Source organism: Melospiza melodia, chromosome 22 (assembly GCF_035770615.1).
Source record: "Melospiza melodia melodia isolate bMelMel2 chromosome 22, bMelMel2.pri, whole genome shotgun sequence".
NCBI classification, from domain to species: domain Eukaryota; kingdom Metazoa; phylum Chordata; class Aves; order Passeriformes; family Passerellidae; genus Melospiza; species Melospiza melodia.
In genome coordinates, this window is record NC_086215.1 from 9,874,655 (window position 1) to 9,898,955 (window position 24,301).

Consider the following 24,301-nt stretch of genomic DNA (forward strand, 5'->3'; position numbering starts at 1 on the left):
TTCCCGGGGGCACCCAGAGCTGGAGTGAGGTGCTGGCCGTGCCTGTGCTGATGAATATGAGCAGCAGAGCTCTGCCCACAGCCTTTTAATGCAGTGACATCAAAGGCAAAGCCCTGCCTGCTGCCGGGGGGGACCCACAATGCAGCTCGAGCCGGCCGTGGAGCAGCTCCAGGCCCGCTGGCATCACCGCTCTGCAGCCAGCCAGCCTCCATTGTCAGCCCTGGGGGGCCAGCCCTGCATGGGGACACGGGCACAGGCCCAGGCCTGCCTGTAGGGGCTGTCCCCGGGGCTGGCTGCACCAGGGGGTGACACCTGGGGGCTCAGGTGGGCAGCAGGAGCCCCCGGCAGCGGGGGGAGATGAGCTCGCAGGATGAGCAGCTCCCAGCAGCAGCAGCAGCAGCAGCAGAAGCCCCCGAGGCAGCAGCGGCCGATGAGGGCATGACCTGGTGGTACAGGTGGCTCTGCAGGATTGCCGGGGTCATCGGGGGCATGTGTGAGTATCCCCTCCCCTCTGTGTGCCCCCTCCTGCATGACAGAGCTCCTGTTGGGGTCCTGACCCCGTTTTGGGGTCCTGCCCCCATTTTGGGGGTCATGTTGGCTGTGCCATGAAGGGGTATTGGGGTGAGGGGTTGTGCCAGCTCTGGGTGCTGGTTTGCTGTGTTTGGAGCAGAAGGGAGAGTGGTGGCTGTGCCTGCAGCAGGGTGGGCTCAGCTGCCCATGAGGGATGTGCCCTGTGCCCACTGAGCCCACCAGGGATGTGCTGGGTGCCCACTGAGCCCACCAGGGATGGGCTCTGTGCCCACTGAGCCCATGAGGGATGTGCCCTGTGCCCACTGAGCCCACCAGGGATGTGCCCTGTGCCCACTGAGCCCACCAGGGATGTGCCCTGTACTCACTGAGCCCACCAGGGATGTGCCCTGTGCCCACTGAGCCCACCAGGGATGTGCTCTGTGCTCACTGACCCTGCTGAACTTTGGCACCCACAGCAGGACGTCACAGGGCAATCTGCAAATCCCTGAGGTTCTTTTTGGATGTGGCACTCCCTGGCAGTGATGGGAGCAGCAGCTGAGCCCTGGTGCCTGGCAGGCAATTTAGATGGTTTTACAATGAGCACCAGGCTCATGGGGTCAGGTCAGGGCTGGAAGAATGGCCACAGGGTTTGGTTTATCCTGTTTGATTTTGGGTGTTTATATGTTCCTACAACTTGTTTTTTTTTTCCCTCCATCCTGACTGTCAGAGCATGTTTCCCATTGCTCCTGTTGCTGATTGCAGAAGGCCTGCCCAACTACCCTGAGTTTTGCTGAAGGTGAAGAATGGTTTGGGTTTGGCTGTTTGCTTTTAAGGGCTTTGGTAGGACACAGAGAACGGAGCTGCAGACGCAGAGTGAGTTGGCTGAGCTCAGAATTACCTGCTGCTGAAAAAAATTTTCCCAGGGAAAGAGTCTCAGCAAGTTTGCCAGAAATCAGCCTGTCCTGGAGTGCTGTTTTGCTACATTCTGTGGAGAGATTAATAGCTCTTAAAAGCAGGAGGGACTGTTATGACCGCTTAGTCTGATCTCCTGCAGAGCACAGGATGGAGAATTTCTCCTGCTTCAGGTCCACGACTTCAAGTTAAACAAGAAGGTTTCTCAGCCAGTGCAATCAGCCCTGATTTATCCCATCAGCTGGAGCTTTGTGTCTGATCACCTTCTCCCCCTGCCTGCCTTTTGCCTTGGGGCTGGGCTGCACAACCCCACCATGTTTTTGGGGCTGACATTTGCACCCTGTGGTATCACTGGGCAGTCTCCTCTAAGCCCTTTTTGGCCAGGCTGGTAAAACATGTGCTGCTCTCCCCGTTCCATGTGCTAGGTGCTGAAATGCTGGAGGTGTGACAGGATTTGGTGGGACTGCTCTGCACACCCCGTGCCCTGCCGGAGGCCCCCGCACTCCTGGCCCGGCCAGCAGCCAGGAGAACCAGCTGGGAAGTGTCTGTGGAGCAGGTCCCAGGTGGGGGTTCAGAGGAGCAGCTTCTTTCCCACGGGCTGTGGCTGTAGCAGGAGCCTCAGCACTGTTCCTGCAGTTTTATCCCATGCAGAGCTCGGGGTGATGTGGATGGAGGGTGAAGAGCTGGTGGGTCACGCTGGTGGCACTGCCAGCCTCGTGCTACAGCAGCTCGTGAGTGGCTTGAAAGTGCAAATTTCTTCTTTTTCCTTCTCTGTCTTTGTGTTTCAAAGCAGCTGAATTATACTTGGATTATTTTCCCAACCTTTTGTTCACAGCTCTGCGACCTCGTGGCTTGTTTTTACAGGAAAGATGAGAGTTTTATGTCTTTGGGTGAGTCTGGGAGAAGCTTTTGGAAGAAGAGCCAGGTTCTTAACAGGGTTTGCCAAAGATTTGGGGAGTGACAGCTGGCTCTGGAGCCCTGTCTCTTTATCAGGCAGAGAATGAGGCACAAACTCTCCTTATGAACAGGGAAAGGGGTGATTGTGGAAAAAACAAGCAGTGCCCTTTGCTACCAACACTCCTCTTCAAAATTCTGCTTGTTTAGCACCACCTTCTTGAAGATGGATGGTTTGGAGAAGAGATGATGAGTAAACCAGCAAGGCTGGAGTTTGCTGTTGTTCTCAGAGCTCACTGTGAAAGAACAGAACTAGTTTATAAGTTTTGTGAGCAACTGGATTGTAATGCTGCTACAGGGCTGGATTATTTCTTACAGAAGGAAAAATTCCCTCAGAAAGGAAGAGAAACTTCGTTAGCGGAGGTGAGACCAGCAGACAACATCTGCCACATGCAAACACCTGCAGCCACAGCTTGCTGCAGCCAGAAAAATCCAAGGGCTGGAGCAAGAACCAGACAGACAAGGTTCAGGATCCCTTTCTGGCTCCTGCACATGCTGGCTTGGTGACCTTGGCCAAGTCCCTTCTCTCCTTGTGTTCCTGTTTGTAATGGGACGAGGAGAGTCTGTGGCTTTTGTAAAACACTCTAGGAGCAAAAATAGGCTTGTGTTGAGGACAGTGACCAGCTGCTGGAAATGAATAGAGCCTTTGTAGGGAAGGGTGTCCTTCCCCCCTCATTTAACTCCCAGTTATTTGTGCTTCCTCAGGGATTCGAGATGGGACAGCAGTTAAACAAATGGCAGAACTGTCTGTCTCCCATAGCTTACGTGCCACGGAGCATTATCTGTGTTTTAACCCTGTTGTGAGGCCTCTGTTTGAAAAGAAAACATTTTAAAAACAAATTTTTGGCTTGGCAGGGTTGAAATCAGCTCCTGCCCTGGTGGGACAAGGATGTACCAGGCTGTGTGGGACAAGCAAAGGAGACCCAAGGTCACCGAGTTGTCCTGTGGCTGTTGGCAGCAGCTCTGGGGGCAGTGCTCCTGTGATCCCAAACCTTTGACTCCTTTCCTGCTGCTCCTGCTGACGTGGGGCTTGCTCAGCTCTGCTTCCTGGGTCATTAGTCCTCTGCCAGCCAGGCTGGTTGCTGAGCCAGGAGTGCTGCAGGGACACGGTGCTGCAGGGTTGTTTTGGAGTGTTTGGGGACAAAACCAAACCAGAAACCTGGCAAAACAACCCCTGGAGACTTGCTTGGAAAAGAACATTCTGCTTCTCTTGGTTTGTTGTGTGGTGGAGACCTGCTGGGAACTGCCTGAACCTCTGTGCTCTGCTGGAATCCTTCTTTGCCATTGCTCCTCTCCAGCTGTTTGCACCTGTGACCATGAACAGATCACCTCACTCCTGTGCCTCAGTTTCCCCTGGGGACAGTGACAGTGAAACCTGTGGCATGGGAGGGTGAGAAGTGTCCTTGGAGCACAGACATTAGCACAACCTCTGGAATATCCCCTCTGCTAGCTGATCTTGTTCTTGCAGGACTCTCCTAAAGATTTTGGGTCCTGTGGGCTTAGTTCTAGGAAGTGTTAAAAAATAATGTTTTTTGGTATTTCCTAAGACCAGGAGGTCATTTGCTCATGGGATGACCTTCAATGTGTCCTGTCACTGCCTGCAATTCTGCTTCCCAGCTTGGTAAACAAGGATAACTATTTTTAAAGGAACTTTGAGGATTCAGCATCAACTGCTTAAAAGAAACCTTGCAAGCATGTGCCAGGCTTTTGAAGGTCAAGGCTGCTCACAGCAGCTCTGCTCAGGGATCCTCTCAGCAGACACCCAAAATCCTCAATCCAGGGCTGGTCTCATCCTCAGAGAGAGGCTCTGCTGCTCTCCATCATCCCCAAGACAGCCTTTAAAGGCTATAGAATCCATTTTAGGTGGAGTTTTACAGTGTGATGATGTTTGCTGAGGTGTGTCTCCTGCTCTCCCAGCTGAGCTCGAGTTCCTGGTGCCAGCTCTGGCCCTGGCAGAGGGAAGGGCCCATATCAGGTGCCAGGAACACTCTGCAAGTTTAATGAGGCAGCAGGGAGGTGGGTGCAGCTCAGCTCAGTCATTGCTGCCTGGTTCCTCTCCCTGAGTTACAGAGCCAGGAGCACTGGGGTGATTTTGGGCTTTATTCACTTCCTTTTGTATTACCAGAGACCCCAACTTGGCTTTTTTCTGCCCACCTCTGGTGAAGCTGCACAGAACCAGCAGTGAGTGGCAGAGCTGTGTTCACCTCTGCTGTATTTATTATTTTCCTCTGTGCAAGCCATGTTTCTGCTGAACTTGCCCTGTGCTGCTCAGAGGTGGAACCTGCTGGCACTTCTTGTCCACCTTGACACATAAAATCCAGGTGCACATCCTGAACTCCACGTGGAAGCAAATATTGTTCTACACAAGGGAAATAATTGTTGGGACAGCACTCAGAGCAAAAAGATACCAGGGGAGGGCTCTTCCCTGCATTCCAGTCTCCTTTTGGGCCACCAGACCTTTCCACCCACCATCCTGTGCTGCCCTGCAGTGCCCATAGGTGCTGACCAAGGGCCAAGGACCAGGGTTGGTCATGGTGCTCACTGAAAACCTCTTTCTTTCCAGCCTGTGCCATTTCTGGTCTCTGGAACTGTGTCACCATCAACCCCCTGAACATTGCAGCCGGCGTGTGGATGATGTGAGCAGTTTTATTTTCATTTTCCTGCTGGGAGGGAGGCGTTGTTAACCAGATCCCACTGAGGGGGCAAAGCTGCCCTGCTTGGGCAGTGGATGGGAGTGAAACATCCATCAGGCTCTGGGAATTGCCAGGCAGGTTGAGATGTTAGGTTTATTTTGTTTATATTATTTCATAATGCATTTTTAGGCAAATACCTAGATACCCTTGTCCAATATAAATTTGAGGTAGCAGAGCTTGGAAATTTGGAAATTATCAAGAACTGAGCGGGGAGCAGAGCGGGGCTCAGCTTCACCATTCCCTCCACCTGCACGGAGCATGGAATATCTGCTCTCTGTGGGCATGGAGGGCATTGCTGACCCCCACTCTGGTGCCTAAAAGCAGGATTAACTCTGGTTTGCTCTCTCTGGAGAGCAAATACCGAGACTCCAAAATAAATCTGGGGCAACAGGGCTTGGAAATGTGGAAATCATCAAGAACTGAGGGGGGGAGCAGAGCGGGGCCCGGCCTCACCATTCACTCCACCTGCGCAGAGCATGGAATATCTGCTCTCTGTGGGTCTGGGGGGGCATTGCTGACCCCCAAATTGGTGCCTAATGGCAGGATTAACTCTGGTTTGCTCTCTCTGGAGGTTCAACGCCTTCGTGTTGTTCCTGTGTGAGGCCCCTTTCTGCTGCCAGTTCATCGAGTTCGCCAACGCCGTGGCCGCCAGGGCCGACCGGCTGCGGGCCTGGCAGAAAGCAGCTTTCTACTGCGGGTGAGGATGCTCCTGAGGGCTCATGGTGGGCACACCCCAGGATAAAAACACCCCTGCAACCCCTGGGGAGCAGGGCCCTGCTCTGAGGGCTGCCCCTGTCTTGCAGCATGGCCGTGTTCCCCGTCATACTCAGCCTGACGCTGACCACGCTCCTGGGCAATGCCATCGCCTTCGCCACCGGCGTGCTCTACGGAATGTCGGCCCTGGGAAAGAAGTAAGAGAGGTTCAGGTGCTCGGGGAGGGCAGGGAAAGGGGGAGATGGAGCTCCAGAGCTGCCCCATCTGCCTCCCTCAGCTCGTGCACAAACCGTGCTGAGGTGTGAGCGTGGATCATTCCACGTTCTCCCTCATCGCAGAGAAAACCTCCCTCACCACAGGGCCCTGTGAGGGGAGGTCCTGGGGGCTGCTGAAGCTCTGAGTTTTGGGGGTTCTGGGGGTCCCACCCTTGTGCCCTGTGTGGGGAGGTTCTGGGGGCTGCTGAAGCTCTGAGTTTTGGGGGTTCTGGGGGTCCCACTCTTCTATCTGCAGCTGTTGGGTGGATGGGCCCAGCTTTGGGGGTTGGGGAGGGCCAGCAAGTGTGGTTTGACCCCTGGAATCCCTTGGCACAGAGAGGCAGCCCCAGCTGGGACAGTCCCTGCCATGCCCACGCTGTCCCTTGTCCCCACAGGGGAGATGCCATCTCCTACGCCCGCATCCACCAGCAGCAGAAGCAGATGGATGAAGAGAAGCTGACGGGAAGCCTGGAGGGACAGGCTCTCTGAAGGACACGAGCTCTGGGTGGCATCTCCTGGACATGGTGAAGATGTGGAAGTCTGCTCTGCCCTTCCCTCTGTCCTCTCCACTCCCTGCTACACCACGATGTCCCTGGACACTGCGGCAAGTGGGAATCTCAGGGGCTGGGGCAGGCTGTGTCCTCTCCTCACACCAGCAGCCAGACCTCAGCACGTCTGTCCTTCTCTCCTCAGCTCTCAACCCAAACAGTGCCCCTATTTTTTTAATATTTTCTTTTCTTTTTGCTGCAGAGGTGCTGGCTCTCTGAGTGCTGCTTTCACAACCTTTTATTTTTTTTCTGGACTGCCCTGTGGATGGGTGAGGAGGGACAGAGGACCTGCCAGTGCAGGTTCCACGTCTTAGCAACACTCCCTGGGATGGCCCTTCCCAGGTACAACACCTAAAACCCCCTGGTGCTTAACCTTGGTCTTCTTCCACTGTTTTAATTATGGGACCAAGCACAGGAAAGGATTTCCAGAAAAACCCATCTAAAGATAAAATCCATCTCTTCAAGGGAGCTGCCAGAGCTGCTGGGCAGATCCTGGGGCCTCCAAAGCACAGTCCCTGCTTGCTCTGGACACAGCTACAGGCAGTGACTGCCATTTACTTAAATTGTAAGAATTAATTACTTTGTCTTAATAAGGGCACTTTTCGTAAGCTTCACTCTTTTATTGGGGCAGAAGGGAAACAATATTTACTGTACCTCAGCTGAAAAGGATGTTGTTTCTTGAGCCAAGTGGGATTTTTTGCTGGTGTGAGGGTCACTGATGAGCAGGAGCATTCCTGCCTTGTGAGCCTGGGACTCTGCATCCCTCTGTGAAGGGACCTACTCTGCTCTGGTACAGCCTTTGTCTTTGGGATTGTGGTTTTTGCATCAATCCTGAGCTGGTTTTGTATGGGAAGGTGGCACAACTTCCCTGTGCAAACAGAGAGGAGGCTGCACCATTTCAGTGTGGACAGCTGGGATGTTTTAATTTGCTATTCCAGGCTCTTTCTGTGGTTTTCACACTGCATTTTCTGTTTGCTTTGTACCATGCAGTACAAAACTGCTCACTAAGTCCAGATCCCCCTCTTCTCATCCCAGTTTGTCCTGGGGATTTTAATTTATTGGATTTTTATATGGTTGCTTTTTGTTTTCATTAGGAAAAAGGGGAATAATTTATTTCTAGTTATTTAAGTTCTTTAATGGGACTCATTTTCTCTGGATATAGGAGAAAGGAGTGCTCTGTTTCCTGTCCTTCACAGGCTGCCTCATTTCGCCAGGAGTCTCTGAACCCAGGGACAGCCCTGGCTGCTGCAAAATCCAATTTCAGCCTTCAGAGCGTTTCTCAGATTCTTCAAAAAAAGTGTGTTGTCCTTTGACCCATTTGTCTTTTTCTGGGCCACAAACTTGACAAACTGTGTTTTCCCCTTCTTCTGGGAGAGAGAAGGGAGGAAGACTGGGCTGTAACTGCTGGACTGGGACAGCCACCAGCACTGTGTGTCCCAGTTTGAATCCTTGGGTACAGAGGGCTTGTGCTGTGCTCTGAGAAATGCTGCTGGAGGCTCAGTGCTGTCTGTCTGTCTGTCAGAGGGGTCTGTCCGTGCTGAAAACTCTCCTCAACCCTGCCCTTCCTCAAGCTGCTGGCTCCTGTGAGCTGCTGCTTCTTCCCTGGAGCTCAGGAGCTGTGAGGATTCCAGGATTTCCTGGATGTGGGCACCCTTTTTGTGCAAAGCCCCTTTCCCCCACCTTTGAACTGGGATTGCTCCAACACCCCTTGTCTGGGGTGCACAGCAGGAACCACCAGCCTGGGTTTTTTCCATAAAGGAAGGTTTTTTTTCCCTCAAAGCTGTGCTGGTTTGGAGCCCCCAGCCCTTGGCTGATCCCTGGTGCTGGATGCAATGCAGGGGCCATGCAGGAGGAATACTCCAGAGGGAAAACCCTCCGGTGCTGCAAGGGCAGAGCCCTGCCTCAGGAATGGGCACAGGCTTTGATTTCAGGGGGGTGTGGGGAGTTCTGTAGTTTAGTAGAGGAATGTTGCAGACTGATGCATGTCAGTGTCTCTGGTAGTGGCAGCTTTGCTCTGTGAGTAGTTCTGCAGTAGCTTTAGTGTCAGGAGGCCAAAGGCAAAGCAGAGCTCAAGGGCTGAGATTTCCAGGGTGCTCTGAGGGAGCACAGAGCTGGTGGGACCCTCATCTGCCTCTCCTCCTGCATGGTCCCTGTGGCTGGGGGAGGTGGGTGCTGCTCCAGGGCACCTGCAGGGCCCACTCTGCTCCTGGGCACCGAGGCAGGAGACCCAGCAGTGCTGTCACAGTGTTTGGTGGCAGCAGGGTGTGACCCTGGGGCTGAGGCAAGGGAGAAATGTGCATCAATCTGCCACCATGAGCGGGTGGCAAAGCTCAGCTGAAAATGGTCTCAGGGACTCCCCTGGCAGACCTGAGCTGGAGCCTTTGGCCACAGTGCTTGAAGTGCTGCCACCATGGAGGTGTCTCAGATCCGTGCTCCAAGGGTGGTGACTCCTACAGGGGCCTGTCTGGAGTGGGAGCCCTTGGGAATTTTGGCTGTCTGCTGCAGCAGGAACCAAGCCAGACGCTGCCAGACAGGCTTGGTGACAGCACCCTGGTTTGTAAGAGCTGTAGTGACATCAGTGGATGGTCTCACCTCCATGTGGGCCTGTTTGGTGGAGATAGGAAGAGCTTTAGAGTAGAGTAGCATCCCAGTAGTTAATGCCAGTGCATGGTGCTTGTTAGTTGTGTTTAGAGGCACCCTCGGGGTACTTGGAGCTGTGTGAGGACAAATGAGGTTTAAACCCTGCTCTGGAAGTTTCACAGGCTCAATCCAACCCCTGCTGAGGGCTTGCAGGTGGGATGGCTGATCCAGAGGGGCTCTGTGGGGCAGGGTCTGCTCTCCAGGCTTGGAAAGGAGATGACGTGAGGGTCAGGGGGTGACACACTGAGGACTGAGCTGGAAGGACCCCTGGGGAGCAGTGGCCTGTCACACACCAGTCACCAGGGCAGGTTTGTACACTGTGCCACTGTTCCATGCCTCTGCCACTCATGTGTGGCAGCTCTGTGTCCCCTGGGGCTGCCCATGGGGCGTGAAGAGCAGGGCAGAGCTCGCTGCTCTGTAACACCCATCGATTCTCTGTGTGTGCAGTGAATAAAAACACCATTCTACCTCTGCAAAGAGCCACTGTGATTTCTCACACTCCAAATGTTGTAGCAAAAGCCCTGGGACTCGCTGTGCTGGAGGAAGGAGGTCACTCAGAAAATGCTCTCAGGAGCTGGAGTCCAACCTCGTTTCCTAGTGGGGCATTTCCTCCTTAGGCTGAGCCCTGGGAAGCTCAATTCATCTCTGTCATTTTTTTCCTCAGGAAAAAAACATCCACTGTCTTCAGGGAAGGGTTTCACTGAAGTGAAGGTATCAAGAGCTGGTCCCTAGCCATGTGAGAAAGAGAATGCTCGAGCACAGGGCTGCCAGAAATCCTGATCTTCAGAAAGTCAGTGGAAACCAGAGGCTCTTGAGACCTCTTGTAGTCAGGCCATGCTTAGAAAAAGTTGTGTTCCAGCCAGGGCTGAACATCTTTCTGGAAAAGGGTCTCAGCAGCAAAGGGTAGGTTTAATACTGAATGTTTTCTGTGTTTTTAATTTTGGCCCACTACTCTCCCTCTGTCCTAGGCTGTTTTAAATTAATGCTGTGATAAAGCACATCTTCTCCTAGGTGATTTCTCATCTCCTGCTGCAGGAGATCAGAATGGCAGCTGGCACATCTGGAGGGCTGACTCAGACATGCTGTTTTACCCCCTGCTTCCTCAGGACAGCAGGCTGAATGTCCCAGGAATAGCCCTCAGGGTGCCAAGTGCATCTCAGGAGCTTGGACAAGTGCTTGGGCACATCCTGACCCAGCTCAGCCTTGTGCCTCTGCCCTTTTGGGAGGAGCCAGGCTGGACTGAGCAAGGCCATTTGTTCCTCACAGCCATAACCACCTCCTGCAGCTGTGTTTTACCTCGGGTTAGCTCTGAAAATAATTATAAAAGGTTCTTAATCTTGCAGGACACACAGGAAAGGGGTAAGACTGATTTGCTACTAACTATGCAGTTGAAATCTCAAAGTGATGGAGGTGGAGGCACGTCCACCTCCCTCTTTGTGTGGTGGGAAGGACCCACCCCAGCACAAAGTGTTGTCAGTACTCACTGTGTCTTTCCCACAGGGAATCACTTGCACTACAGCTGGATGTTTGTCTGTTCCCACTCTTTTGTCCTGGGTTTTCTTTGTGAACTGTATTTGGTCTTGTTCATTAGGCTTCTAGTGTAATGTGTGTTTTTAGAGCAATAAAATGTGGCAGCTTTTTATACAAAAGATCTGGCTCTGCCTCTTTCACAGTCCTTGAGTGCCTGACTCTGCTCTGGGGAGCTGCAGGCTGCTGTGGTTCCCCTTGCCTCAGTCCTGCTCTGCCTCTCCCATCCCTCCCTTCTCTGCAAATCAAGGCAATGCAGTTGGAGGCAAAACTGTTTTATTCTTGCAGCTACACAATGAGCTTTTGCTGTAAACTCAGCTCCAGCCAAGCCCTCAGACCCTCAGGCTGCTGAGCAAAGGGCAACCACAGTCTCCTGCCCACACTGTTATTCTTCCAGGACACCTTCAACTCCAGCCTGGCCCTGCTGGTGACCTGCTCCCATCCCAAGGGTTGACAGGAGGAGAAGGTAAAGTTCCAGCTGGCAGCTTCTACAGCCAGAGCAAGGTGATCACTGCTGCCCCTTCCTGTCCCACAGGGACCTCCAGCCTCCACTTCCAGCAGCACAAGTTTGCTTCGCCCTCAGCCTGGCCAAGGGCAGCTCCTACCTCAGGAAGGACCTCCTGCCAGTCCTGAAAAAGGCCTCAATCTGCTCCAGAGACCTGCCTTTGGTTTCAGGGACACAGCAGCCAGTGAATAAGATGTTCCCAGCACTGATGACAGCGAAGAACAGGAAGGGCACCTCGAGGCCGAAGGAGTTCTGGAAAGGAGCAGAAAGCAGCTGTGAGCTGGTACAGAGAGGGGCTGGGAGGGACTGCTGGACACCCCCAGGCAGTACCCACCACGACTGGGAGGAAGAACTGGGTCAGGGTGAAGGCTGTCAGCCAGCTCACGAGCACACAGAGGCCTGAGGCGACCCCACGGGCTTTGAGAGGGAGGATCTCTGACATCAGCAGCCAAGTGATGGGGCCCCAGCCCATGGCATAACCTGCAGGGGAGAAGAGGAGGGGGTCAGGCCTTGAAGATCACTGAGGAGTGCAGAAGAACCCTGAGCAATCATTATGCCTCCCATTCATGTCATTCCTCATGCCACCTGTTTTGCTCTTCCAGGGACATCTGCCTTCCTTCCCCCTCCAACCCCAATCTCCTTGCTCCACATCACCCTGCCTTGGATGAGAAACACCCTCCCCTGGCTGGTGGCCAGTCCTGTGGCTCTCTGCACCTACCCATGATGAAGAACATGGTTGCCAGGAGGGGGATGAGGGTGATGTAGTTTGTTGGCTCAGCAGGGAGGTTGGCAGAGCTCGCCAGGGTGGTGTTGGCCACGGTGCCGTTGTGAGAAGCTGGCTCAAAGTGGATGTAGAGCCCCATGGTCAGGTTGGAGACCAACATGACACCAGCTGTGGAGAGAGGCAGCAGCACAGTGAGAATGAGGGGTGAGTGATTCCTCTCCTGGGAATGCCTCTGCTGAGGAGCTGAAGCACCACCAAGGGAAAGAGACCTCGCTGCCTCTCTTCCTGAGCCCTGTAGGGCTGAAATTTCCACTCCTGCACACTTGCAGAGCTCCTGAAAATCCTTCAATAGGAGCTTCCCTTGAGAACACAGTGGGAGAAGTGGAGAGAGCCACACCTGACACAAACAGGAGAATCTTCCTGCCAGCTTTGTCCATGGACACAGCAGCGATGACCACCGCGGACAGACGCACCAGGCCCACCAGAGCTGCATCGTACTCTGCTTTCTGCAAAAAACCAGGGGGAAGCTGAGCTAGGGGAAGGGACAGATGCCTACAGCTGCTGAGGGCTTGGCCAAGGCTGTTCCCCCAGTAGGAGACTGGAGATGATGAGCCTGAACTCAGAGGAGGAGCACAGTGGGGCCAGTCCTGCTCCCCATCCTCCCTCAGCCTTTTGAAGGGCAGATCCTTTAAAAAAGGGTTTTATGTCTGTAGGGAAGTGGGAGCATTGGACAACCCTCACTGAAGGCCCAGGCAGCCCGAGCAGGAGCTGAAGCCCAGGGCTCACCAGGATGACAGATGTTTTCTTGAATATTGGCTGCAGGTACACGAGGATGCAGGTGACCCCCGAGAGCTGCTGCAGGAACCTCATCAGCCCCGAAATCAGGATGGGCTTGTAAAGGAAGGGGTCCTTGAGCTCAGCACAGGAAACCCGACGGCTCTGGGGGGCACAAAGGCAGAAACACACAGTGAGAACCTCTGGGAGCCATCTGGCATTCAGAGGGTGGCTCAGGAGCTGCCCAGGGGATGGATTTTGCAGTTTTCATGTTACATTTCCCTGTGTTGATCTTCCTCACCTGCTTCCTCACGCTGTCCTTGATCTGCTCGTACTCCCGGGCATAATCTGTGTCCTGACCCCTCAGCCAGCACAGGGAGCCCAGGGCCTCCTCCTCCTTGCCCTGGGAGAGCAGGAACCGGGGCGAGTTGGGCATGAAGCAGAGCAGCAGGACCATGGCAAGCACCGGCACCTCCCCGGCCACGGCCAGCCAGCGCCAGTCCAGGACCAGCCCTGCCAGAGCAGCACAGTTAGGGGAAAACCACTCAGGAATGGGTGTCCTGGCCTTGCCTCCACCTGAGCACCCCAATGATTTCATTTAATAAACACAGCAGGAAAAACAGTAATAACAAAAAATATATTTTGAATGTATTCTCTCCTATTACAGCAGCATTTCCAGCAGTATATAATGGGGAAATTCCAGCAAATCTGAGAGTATCCAGCAAGATCCCGCTGCAACCAGGGCATGTGCTGGCAGGTGATGCACAGGGATATCATTGTGTGCTGCCCTCGAGCCTGGGCAAAACCTCATCAGGACCTGGATCTGTGGGCACAGTGATGGCCACAGGTCCATGTGGGCTATGGATTCATTCCTCAGGGCACACACACCAGGGTAAGGGGCATGAATGACCTGTCCAGCCCTCTCAGCACTGCTGAGGGGAACAAGCCCTCACCTGCTCAGAAGGTTGTTTATTTTAAGCTCCCCCTCCCCACAGTGTTGCCCTGGCCACTGGGACACCACAGAGATACTTACCCAGAGCGTACAGGACGAGGGAGCCCAGCACTGCCATGATCTGGGGACAGGCACCCAGCATCCCCCTGACCCCCGGGTGGGAGATCTCCGAGATGTAAACCTGCACAGGGACAGCACACACTTCACAGAGCTGCAACATCCCCTTCACAGAGCTGCAACATCCCCTTGTCACCCACTGCTCCTGCCCTCTGTCACCTCGCAGTCACACCCTGTGACGAGAGGAAACCCACATTGCTGGGGAATTGCCCTCTTGGGGTGGGGACCTGACGGGTTCTGCTGCTTCTGGCCAGAGGAAGGGACAGCCTGGCCGGCAGCACCGCTTCCCTCCTCCCCCCGGTGTGGGAGAAGTGCTCCAGTGGCTCCATTACTGGAAAGAGGTGCCCTGGTGTTACTCAACCCCTGCCTTCCCCTATGTGTGAAACACGAGCCTGCTGTTCGGGAGGAAATAACTGCTGGGAGGAGCAGGGGCTGAGGACCTGCCTTGTCTTTCCTGCGGGCGAGGAAATCCAGCACCAACAGCGGGTACACCCTCCCCAGCCCTGGTGCTGCATCCTCCCCATCCCCGCTCGCCCAGACACAGCCATGATGCCTCCGAAAAGCAGCGGGGTGCCCCGGCATCATCCCCGGGTCATCCAGGGCACCACAGCACCTGCTGCATCCCCCTGCCACCCACAGCACCTCCTGCCCATCCACAGCACCTCCTGCCCTGCATCCCCCTGCCCATCCAACCCTCCTGCCCTGCATCCCCCTGCCCATCCAACCCTCCTGCCCTGCATCCCCCTGCCCATCCACAGCACCTCCTGCCCTGCATCCCCCTGCCCATCCAACCCTCCTGCCCTGCATTCCCCTACCCATCTACAGCCCCTTCTGCCCCGCATTCCCCTGGCACATTACCGGGATGGAGGCAGAGGTCACTCCGCCGGCGTAGCCCGTCAGCACCCGGCCCAGCAGCAGCATCCAGAGGCCCTGGGCTCCTGCCAACAGCGCGTACCCCAGCGCCGAGGGCAGAGCCGAGAACATGATGCTCAGCTTGCGGCCCAGGCAGTCGTTGAGCAGCATCGTGCTGAGCCCGCCCGCCGCCGCTCCCAGCGTGAACACCGACTGTGGGGCATGCGGAGAGAGGGGCTGGGTGAGCCTGGCATCCCCCCCGGCATCCCTGGCACTGCCCCATCCTGATCCCCAGCTCCTTATGACCCCTTCTGTGCGAGCCTGGCATCCCTCGGGGCACCCCACGGCTCTGCCCCATCCTGCTCCCCAGCTCCTTATAACCAGGGCACTTTATAAGCCTGGCACCCCCGGCTTTGCCCCGTCCCACTCCCCAGCTCCTTACCCCGAACCAGGGCTCTATGTGAGCCTGGCATCCCCCCCGGGCACCCCCCGGCTCTGCCCGCACCCTGGCCGGGATAACCCCGCTCCTCACCCCGAACCAGGGCGCTGTGTGCTGGTCCAGCCTCAGCGCAGGGCTGGGATGAGCCTCCAGGGCAGGGATGACGGGGGAGGGATAAACCAGGGCGAAGCCGAAGCTGAAGTTGCCCAGGACAGCGGCAAACACGGCCAGGTAGAGCCGCTTGTTGTGGAGGCTCCTGGGGGAGGCACAGAGGGACAGGGACGTGTTGGGTGCCAGCAGAAACTCAAACCCTGCTCCCTCCAGCCTCTGGTGACAGCCATGGAGGGATTTTCCTGGGGAATGGCTCTGCACAGCCCCAGGCTGTTGGGGTTTCTCTGTGCTAGTGCTTCTCTCTGTGCCAGGCAGTTTTCAGGGGGTTCAGCAAAGCGAGAAAAGCAGAGGCTGGAGCTGGGTGGCACCACGGACCCAGTTGCAGCTGGTTCATCCCAGCAGAGCAAGGAAAAAGTTCTTGCAAAGCCCCCGTGCCCCCAGCAGGACCTCTTGCCCCCATAAGAGTCACACAAACCCATCAGGCTGCCAAGTGGGCTCCTGCAGCCACCGTGGGCAGGCGAGATTCCATCCCAAAGCAGCTCAGCAATTGCAGGAGTTTGGAACAGCTCCTCCCCCAGCTGCCCCCAGCCCACAGCCCTGGGGATGGGGGGCACAGCCCAACCTCTGCCCACCTTGCTCCTCACCTCAGGTACTCCTTGTCGAGCCTCCTGGCAGTGCCCTGGGGGAAGGTGTGGTACGAGGAGCTCGTTTTCCTCACCAGGGGCTCTCGGTCCCTGCTCTCCATGGCCACGCAGGGCTCTGCTGCTGCTGCTGCTGCTCTTGGGGCGGATGCTGGGGCTGCCCAGGGGAAGAGGAAGAAGAGGCACTGAAAACGAAAGGGGAGAGGTTGCCTGGCGTTGCCTAATCACAGAAATCTCTGCCTCGTGGGCTTACACCCAGCTGCCCCACAGCAGGAAACTGGGGGGGCCGGAAAACCAGCAGGAGGAGAGCCAGGGGGTGACAGCAATGGTGACAGTGATGGTGGCAGTGATGGTGACAGAGGTGTCCTGCAGTCTTCACCCTGCCCAGCCCCACAGACACCAACCCCTCCCACTGCAGGGATGGTCCTCACAGAGCTGGGTTCACCAGCAGAAACATCTCCCCTTGCTAAGGCCACGTCCCTCCCATTGAGGAACTGGTACCAGTCAGACCAGCCCGGTGCTGCCTCTGTTTACAGGGGAAAATTCCATCTGGGGGAGCCCCCAGAGCCACCCTAGGAAAGGGTTTCCAGTGTGGAACAGAGGTGGGGAAGAGGCAGGAGAGGAAAGCAGAGGGAGGTGAACAAGGGATGGGCACAGGAGCAGGGGATGGGGATGAAGGGCAGTGATGAGGATGGAAAAGGGGAGAGAGCAGCACCTCTGCCACAATGGGTGAGCCCCAGGCTGCCCATGGGTGGATTTGCCCTCTCACCCTGCTCCCCCCAAGCCTTTCTCTCTCTGTGCTGGGACATCTGCATGTCCAAACTCACGCTGTAGGAAAGGGCTTTGTCTGTGTCTTGCTAGCTCTGAACACAAAGCCACTTGGATTTAATTATCAAAAGCTCTATTTCCCCAAACTACTACAGTGCTGCTCTTGTTTCCATCATTCCCCTTGGCCCCTGGTGCTTTTTGGAACACATGGATAGTTCCTGCACCCCAAGCCCTTGTGGGGGCTGCAGTGACACCTCAGGAACTGCTGTGTCTGTTCTGTGCAAGCTGGTTCTGCTTCTGCAGCCACCCAGAGCTGCCTTTGCTGTCTGCTCCTGCAGGGGATTTACAGCTGACTCAGGCACTCGGGGCTCTGATTTCCCCAAAGGAAGAAAGGTCATGGACAGGGGGGACAGAGGGGTGGGCAGGACAGCTCATGCAAAAAATTTTCAGCTCTGTGTTGGTCTGAGCAGGGAGGTCACAACAGCCCTGGAGCTGGTCCCTGTGCCCTTCCATCAGCAGGCACCAGCAGTTTCCTCCCTTTTTGCACTTTGCTCCATGAATTTGGGCTGGCTTCCACTACATGATTTTGCAGCATCCATCCCTGAAACGCAGAGGGTTCTCCAGTTTCTGTGCAGATTTGTCAACTGCTTCAAGCAGGAAATTACTTTGTGTCTTGAAAACCCTCCAAGCACCTGTAACTCTGGGAAGGGGAGCTGCTGTCTGTGCTGCTCTTGGCTCAGGGCTCAGCCCCTGGGCTGCTCTGTCCCTGAGTGTCCCCTGAGGGAAGGGATCCCTCGGGTGGGGTGGAACAACTCGCACCACATCCTCCCTCTGCTCAGTGGTTTTCTTTTTAAATAAAAGTGCATTTTTGGTATGGAATAAAGGATCCACCACCTTGCCCCAGATCTCCCTGACCTGCTGTGCGTCCCTCCAAGCCAGACAAGGGGTAGGTGAGGTGACAGCAGACTCAGCAGCAGGGCTGCCCCTGGTGGGCTGTGCTTGGCCATCCTCACATGGCAGTGGCTCCTGCTGTCTGCAGCCAATACCAGCTCCAGGGTGGACAGGGGAGGGCTGAGGTGCCCACTTTGGGAAAGCAGAGCAGCCCCTGGCTGATTAAAGGGCAATCTGGTTTTGTTGAGAGCTGCTGGCTGCCTCGGCTCAGTGATGCATTGCTCCAGCTCCCCAGGACCTTCCTCCCCCCCAACAGCTGGGAGATAGATCACGAACATATGCAAAAAAATAACCAGCATCAAAGCCACTTGGCAACTCAACGAACCCAATTCATAAATTAATTTCTATCCCTCTTGTAAGGGAGAAATCAGTCACTCCTCAGGGCTATCCATCTCTATCGCTCATCTGGCCACATCCTTTCATAAATCTTGCTGTGAGTCTGAGCTGGTGAGTGCTGGATCGGGATGGAGGAATGCCTGGTGTCTGTGCTGGGTTGGGGCAGCCCCAGGGCTGGGGTAAGGATGGTTCTCTCTGCATCCCCCCATCCTGAGGCTGGAGCAGAGCTGGGGTTTTGCAGCGTGGTGCTGCTTTGTGGGTGATTTTGGGGAGTGTGGTTCCTGTTGAGGAGCCATCAGGGTGGTGCAGAGGTGAAATGATGAATTATTTCCTTGCACATCAGCGTGTGCTGGGTTGGCAGAGCCATGCAGGAGGTGGCTGGTGGCTGCTGGGGACACATGGGGTGAAGGTGGGTGCTCGCTGGGGTCTGGCCTGGTGTTGGATACACCCCTGGGAGGTGCAAATGGGGGACTCCCAGCTCCAGCTGCTCCTCCCTCAGCTTTCCAAAACCCCACAGCCTTGGAAAATAATTCCTGCACCCCCAGCTCCCCGTGGGCACCAGCACCTGGAACCCAGGGTAGCCTTTCCAACCAGGCAGACAGAGCTCAGCTCTTCCCTGGCTGAATCCCTCACCCCACTCCCCCCTCAGAGCAGAAAATCACCACCTTTCAGGCTGCCATCTGTTTATTTGGTCGGACTCTGAACTTGCTGAAACGTCTTTCGATGGATGAAGGAACGCAGAGTAGAAGAGCAGAGCCTGGCAGGCTGCATGGTGAGTGGAAAATAAGTTTTTTTGGGGCTTTCTGGAGTTTGAAGGCCTGATGATGGATGTGCATGAGAGGGATGGTAATGGCTTTGTGAGTATCCAAGCACAGAGCAGAGGAATAATTCTGCCTGATAGACTGAGAAATGTGTGTGGGACAGGATCCTCCCCGCTCCAACACGGGGCTGAGTGATGGAGTGCTGCAGGTTTTGGGAAGGGAGGCTGGCATGGGCTGCATGTGTTGGAAAAAAGGTGCAAATAACTTGGAAATCCCATTAAATCTTTGCTGTGAATGCATTGGAAAAAGCTGCATCTTGCCTCGGAATGAGGCTGGAGGAGCTTGCAGTGATCTGAGAGGGACTCGCTGCGGTTCAGACCTGCTGGGCAGGGCTGGTGCTCCCTGTGCCTCCTGGCTTCCCTTTCCCTGCCTTCCCACTCTGCTCCCAGTGTCCAGACCTACTGACAAAAGTGATGGGTTTATGTGGAAATTTTGTGGGGATAAATATTTGCCTGTCAGCAGGGCCGGGTCCGAGTGTGATTTCTCATGTGCCATTTGGAAATGACATTTCCAAACAAAGTTAGAATTTCCCATTGAGGTTATCTGGGGTTTTTTGTTGTTTATAAGCTGGAAAATGGTTGAATTTGAGGGATTTCCTTGTTGCCATGCAAATGGAAGAGTTGTTCATGTCCCCATGCTTGGAGTGAGGGGTTTTAGTGTCCCACTTCCAACCTGGCCACCTGAGGAGCTGGGATGAGCTGGAAGATGTGTGCGTGCCCTTCAGTGGGTGGGGAAGGCACCAAAAGTGGGATATTTTAACCTGCTTGGGGGACTTTTTTTGACATCACATGAAATCCCACAACCCACAAATTCCACTGGCCCGTGGGTACAAGTGAAACTGGGACAGTGCATGAAAAGGGGACGTGCGGAAAGGTTCTGGGTTTCCAGCCCTTCCTGGGCCATGTGGTGACTTTGTTGTGATGACTTTGTCACTCACTGTGACTTCTGTGGCAGCTTTGGGTGTGAGCAGCGTCAGGGCAGGACACTCTTGTGGATCCTGAATGTCCCCAGGGCTGTGGTGGCCCCCTGGATGTCCTTGCACCCCTTGGATATCTCCTGCCTTGCCTGGATGGGGTTGGGGTCACCTGTGCAGTGACAAACGTAGGGCTGGCTGTCCCCAGGGATGCTGAGCTGTTGGATTTCCCCCAAAATCCAGTGCTGGGATGTGGCTGCTTCCAGCTGGGATAGGCTCTGGTGGCTCTCAGTGCCCTGGTGCTGAGCCAGGACAGGGTTTGGGTGCTGGGTGAGAACTTGGTGAGCACAGGCTGCACATCCATGGGGATCCCTGCAGGGATGTCTCCAGGGCAGGCCTGAGAGGCTGATGGTGACCTTGGGATGAGGATTCTGCCACTGCCAGACTCAGCCCACATCAGCATGCAGCCACAGGGGCTAAAAATTGAATTTTAAGAACAAATGCAGGAAATATCCTGCACATCCAGAGGCACCAGCAAGGTTTACGACACTCTGTGTTTGCTGGCAGGTGGCAGGATAAATAAAATTATTTGAAGAAGAATTTTAAGCACACCTTTTTTTTACTGTGTCCCTTTGGAGCTGCTGGGCCAGGCTTTGGAGCAGTGCCTGTTGTGATGCTACAACCTGAATTTTTTTGATCCCCCTTCCCTTGCCCACTTCAGCTGGGTATTTTGAAGCTGAAATTATTTTTTCTTTAATGGAAAGGGCTGGATTTCTTTACACTTGGGACAAAAAATCTCCCCCCTAAATTCCTGAGAGCTGCTGCCTGCTCCTTCTTTGGCTCTGTGTGGGTTTTGCCTGTTTAATATGATTAAAAAAAAAAAAAAAAAGAGGAAAACAAAACATATCATTTCCTTACTTTAATGTGAGCCAATTATGGCTTGCAGGCTGTTAACTTCATCACCACTTCTTCCAGCAAAGCCCTTGGTAAAATAAACCACAGCAGAGCTGCCTTCCCTGGACCTGCTGTCCATCACATCCTGGAGCCACAGCATTTTATCCATCCCCACTGGCTGGAAAAAAAAAAAAACCCAGTGGCTCAGTCGCACACATGCCCACTAAAATATCCCAGCACTTGTTGTACATCTGCTGAGGGACACCAACTGGAAAGGAGATTAGGGCTCAGACTGGCTGGGCTGTCTGCCCCTCCTAATGAGGAACACATTGGAGCCTGCCCGCCGCTCCAAATGGCAAATTCAGGAGGGCTTGGGAGGCTGGAGGGTGCCAGGGTGTGGGACAGAGGGACTGGAGGGTGCCAGCAGCCAGGGACAGCCCACAGGGGCTGTGTGGGGTGTGAGACCAGGGGACAGTGACAGCTGGGGACACCTGAGGTGCTGAGGGGCTGGCCCAGGGTACCAAGGATGCTCTCTGTGCTCTCCCCAGGGATTTTCTCTGTGCTGTCCCAGGGTTGCTCTGTGTTCTGTCCCAGGGATGCTCTGTGTGCTGTCCCCAAGGATGCTCCCTGTGCTGTCCCCAGGGATGCTGTCTGGGCTGTCCTCAGGGTTCTCCTGTCCCTGCCCTGTCCTGCCCATGGCCCTCAGTCACACCTTGGGGCAGGTGTGACCCCTCCAGCCTGGGCACTGCTGGCTGAGGGAGCTGGAGCTGGGTGGGTCCCAGCCCCTGTGGGGCACATTTTGTGTGGTGTTCCCCAGCTGCTTTGCTTTTCCTTGGGAACAAAAATGCTCTTGGCATTTAGAAGCCTGTCAGGGCCATCCCCAGGAGCCAGGGGCAGGGTCCCTGTTTTTCCCACCTTTGGCCACAGCCTTTTCCATGGAGTTTTGCACTGGGACACACAGACCCTGCACCCCTTTGCTGGTGACTGCACCCCCATCTCCTGTATTGCTCCATCCCCTGGCTGGGATCCAGGGAAGGAATGTTAATTTATTTTTATTCATTTTGTGGCTAATTTGGGATTTTGGGCAGACCTGATACTCGCTCCTTCTGCTGTAGCATCCTACAAAAAGGCCAAGATGAGCTGGGATTCCCGTACAATGCTCAGTTTGAGGCAGCTGCATCCTCAAAGCAGAGGAATCAGGAGATTCTGATAAGCCCATTTTTATAGGCACCTTTTAACCTGTTTATCCTGCTGTCAGAAAATCTCATGGATGGAATTTGGAGTGAAAGCAGAGACTTGAAAGCACATTTCTGCCCTGCTGCAGATCTGTAAATAGGATAATCTTGTTACAGCCACCTGTTAGTCCTGCAGTGACCCTTGAGGATTTCTGGGCAGATATTACATTATTTTAATGGCATAACAGTGTCCTGTCCTGTGATCCTGGCTTGTCCCCAACAGCCCAGACCTCAATTGCTTTCCCATTTGGTATCACTGAAAGTGACACTAAATATTTTCAACTAAACCAAAGTGGATTGAAGGTTTTGGAAGCTCATGGTGCACCAGGATTTTATTCAGGGGCCTTTAGGGCAAGCCCTATAAACAATATAAAAATCCTCAGGTGCCTTCACGACTTTGAGTTTCTCTCAACTTTGTGACTGAATAGAGGAGAAAAAACCCCAAAAACGTCTCCTTGCCATGGGTGTGAACTCAGAGCCATGTGCCCATGCCACGGAGCTCCTTTCCCTTCCCACCTGCTTGGCTGCAGCTCCTTTGGGATGCTGTCCCTGCACTTTTAAACCCCACAAGCCTCCTGTCCCCTGCAGCCCCTGAACTCTCAGTCACCCAGCAGGTAGGGCTGACCCCAAAACTCATTTCCCTTGGGAAAGCCTCCTAAGCCCCTTGCACATCCCACTGCCCCCCGGGTCCCTAAGGGGTGAGCCAGACCTTGCAGGAGGATGGGATGGGAAAATCCATGAGCAGGGATGGCAGGTGTCACCCCTCCTGTGTCCCTGTCCCCTCCTGGGAGCTCCTGGAGCTTTTGGGTGTTTGCAGCCCCTGGGGCAGTGCCCACGTCTGGAGGAGCTCATGTGAAAGCCATTAAGGAGCGTAAGGAAAGGGAGCACGACGGTTGGGAATGGTTTTGTTTGGGTTTCTGAAACGTGCGCATGAAAACACTGTGTGGTTTTCTGACAAATTTGAACCAGCGCTGCTCAATCCGCTCCAGCGCTGCTACTGTTGATCTTGCAGACTGTAAAGCATTTATTGGAGCTGCTTGAGGCGAACTTAAGCATCTGTGGAATAACAAGTCCAGGAAGTAATTGCATCCACAAGGAAAATATTTTTATGTATAATTCAGTGACCCATTTTATAAACATTGCGGTTCCACCTTGGACTTTTTTTTTTTTTTAATCCTTTTTTTTTTTTTCTTTTTTTCCTTCTTTTTTTTTTTCACCCACAGCCTTTCCTCTCCCTGGGTCTGGGTTTGGTGATCCATGTGGGGCTGTGTTCAGTGGCTCTGTGGTGATGGGGTGGGAATTAGAGGGGAAAACCCTGGAGCTGCAGGGAGATGAGGGTCCAGCTCTGAAGGTGGCACCACAGTGGGGTGCTCCAGGGAAGCAGAGACAGCGTGGATGGCTCCTGCTGAGCTTGGCAGGCACTGAGGAATTGTTCCGTGGCAAAAGCTTTTCTTTCTTCCTTAGCAAACCAGCTTTACGAGAAGATGAGTCACTTCCAGCCTGGGTGGCACAGTGCTCGCACGGGGCTGGGGACCTGGGGACTCCATGGCCTCTTTTTGGGGTTTGGGGGTTTCATTTCCAGTAGAAATTCCAGTAGAAATTCAGCTCTGTTCGCTCTCACACCTAGCACAGGTGGGAGCTGGAAGGAGCTGCCTCACAAAGACTTTTGTACCCTGCCTGTCCCCTGACAGCCTGGGCATAGCACTGGATACTGGTGTTTAAATGCATGACAACTTGGAAATAGATTTGCTCTGACAGAATAAAATTATAAAAAGCTAAACTGCAAAACACTGTGTTAAAATTACACTCAAGTTTTGTAGGGTTAATATTGGCACCTTACCCAGGGTAGAGCTGCCCCTCCTGGGGAGTGAGGGATTGATGGCCTGGGACCTTGCTCCCTCTTTTCCTGCCATGGATTTGTTGGCATCTTTCTCTTTTGGGAGGAATGAAATTTGACTAAATGGAGTGGTGAAAGGCCTGTGGCTGCTGTGCTGTAGGACCAGTGGCATCTCCTGTGTCCCCATCCTTGCTGTGGCACCGTGGGGATGTGACTGACCCCCTGTCAGTGTCTGTGCTGTGGGGATGGACCCACCACCTCCATCCCAGCTCCTGTCCCTCTGTCTGTCCCTCTGCACTGGGCATGGCTCAAACAAAGCCTGGCAGGGATGAAAATCAGAGGGTGAAGCTCAAGTTTGAGGTGCCAGGCTGAGCTTCCCTTGCTTTTCCCATTGCTCTCATTGTCCCCAAACTGCTCTGTCCTGCCCAGGGAGCAGCAATGCCAAGGGCAGCCACAGCCCCAGGGCCAGGCCTCACTCCAGGAGGGAGAAGAAAACAAAACAAAACAGGCTTGGAAGTAAATATTATCTGAATATAGAGGAACGCGATGTTTCTTCGTATGGGTCTAGAATTTCTGCCTTTTAACAGCTAACCTTGACTCAGCCAATATCCACAACATGCAGCTCTGGCCAAAATATGCTGGGCCTTAAAGTACCACAACAGCTGTTTTTCTTGCTAAA

General features: G+C 54.3%; 2 protein-coding genes across 2 annotated transcripts; one reads left to right on the plus strand and one right to left on the minus strand.

Moving 5' to 3' along the window:
- The first annotated feature begins 137 nt into the window (after positions 1-137).
- CACFD1 (calcium channel flower domain containing 1) lies at positions 138-10,874 on the plus strand. The gene is made up of 5 exons (XM_063174423.1): positions 138-493; positions 4,940-5,012; positions 5,641-5,766; positions 5,873-5,980; positions 6,433-10,874. The coding sequence occupies exons 1-5, from the start codon at positions 358-360 to the stop codon at positions 6,524-6,526; spliced, it is 537 nt and encodes a 178-aa protein (XP_063030493.1). The 5' UTR covers positions 138-357; the 3' UTR covers positions 6,527-10,874.
- A 137-nt stretch (positions 10,875-11,011) lies between these two features.
- Positions 11,012-16,148, minus strand: SLC2A6 (solute carrier family 2 member 6). The gene is made up of 10 exons (XM_063174505.1): positions 15,871-16,148; positions 15,209-15,371; positions 14,683-14,889; positions 13,789-13,888; positions 13,057-13,268; positions 12,768-12,920; positions 12,379-12,487; positions 11,976-12,149; positions 11,592-11,737; positions 11,012-11,509 (listed from the first exon to the last, which is right to left on the minus strand). Exons 1-10 carry the CDS (start codon positions 15,969-15,971, stop codon positions 11,354-11,356), a joined length of 1,521 nt encoding a protein of 506 aa, XP_063030575.1. The 5' UTR covers positions 15,972-16,148; the 3' UTR covers positions 11,012-11,353.
- Between the last annotated feature and the right edge of the window lie 8,153 nt (positions 16,149-24,301).

Bases quoted from the DNA above. Each gene is read 5' to 3' on its own strand.
- CACFD1 (XM_063174423.1), top strand. From the start codon at position 358: ATGAGCTCGCAGGATGAGCAGCTCCCAGCAGCAGCAGCAGCAGCAGCA. The intron at 494-4,939 runs GTGAGTATCCCC...CTTTCTTTCCAG, and splicing joins CGGGGTCATCGGGGGCATGT to CCTGTGCCATTTCTGGTCTC. The intron at 5,013-5,640 runs GTGAGCAGTTTT...CTCTCTCTGGAG, and splicing joins GCAGCCGGCGTGTGGATGAT to GTTCAACGCCTTCGTGTTGT.
- SLC2A6 (XM_063174505.1), bottom strand. From the start codon at position 15,971: ATGGAGAGCAGGGACCGAGAGCCCCTGGTGAGGAAAACGAGCTCCTCG. The intron at 12,488-12,767 runs GTGAGCCCTGGG...GGTTTTTTGCAG, and splicing joins AGAAAACATCTGTCATCCTG to AAAGCAGAGTACGATGCAGC. The intron at 11,510-11,591 runs GTGGGTACTGCC...GCTCCTTTCCAG, and splicing joins AGTTCTTCCTCCCAGTCGTG to AACTCCTTCGGCCTCGAGGT.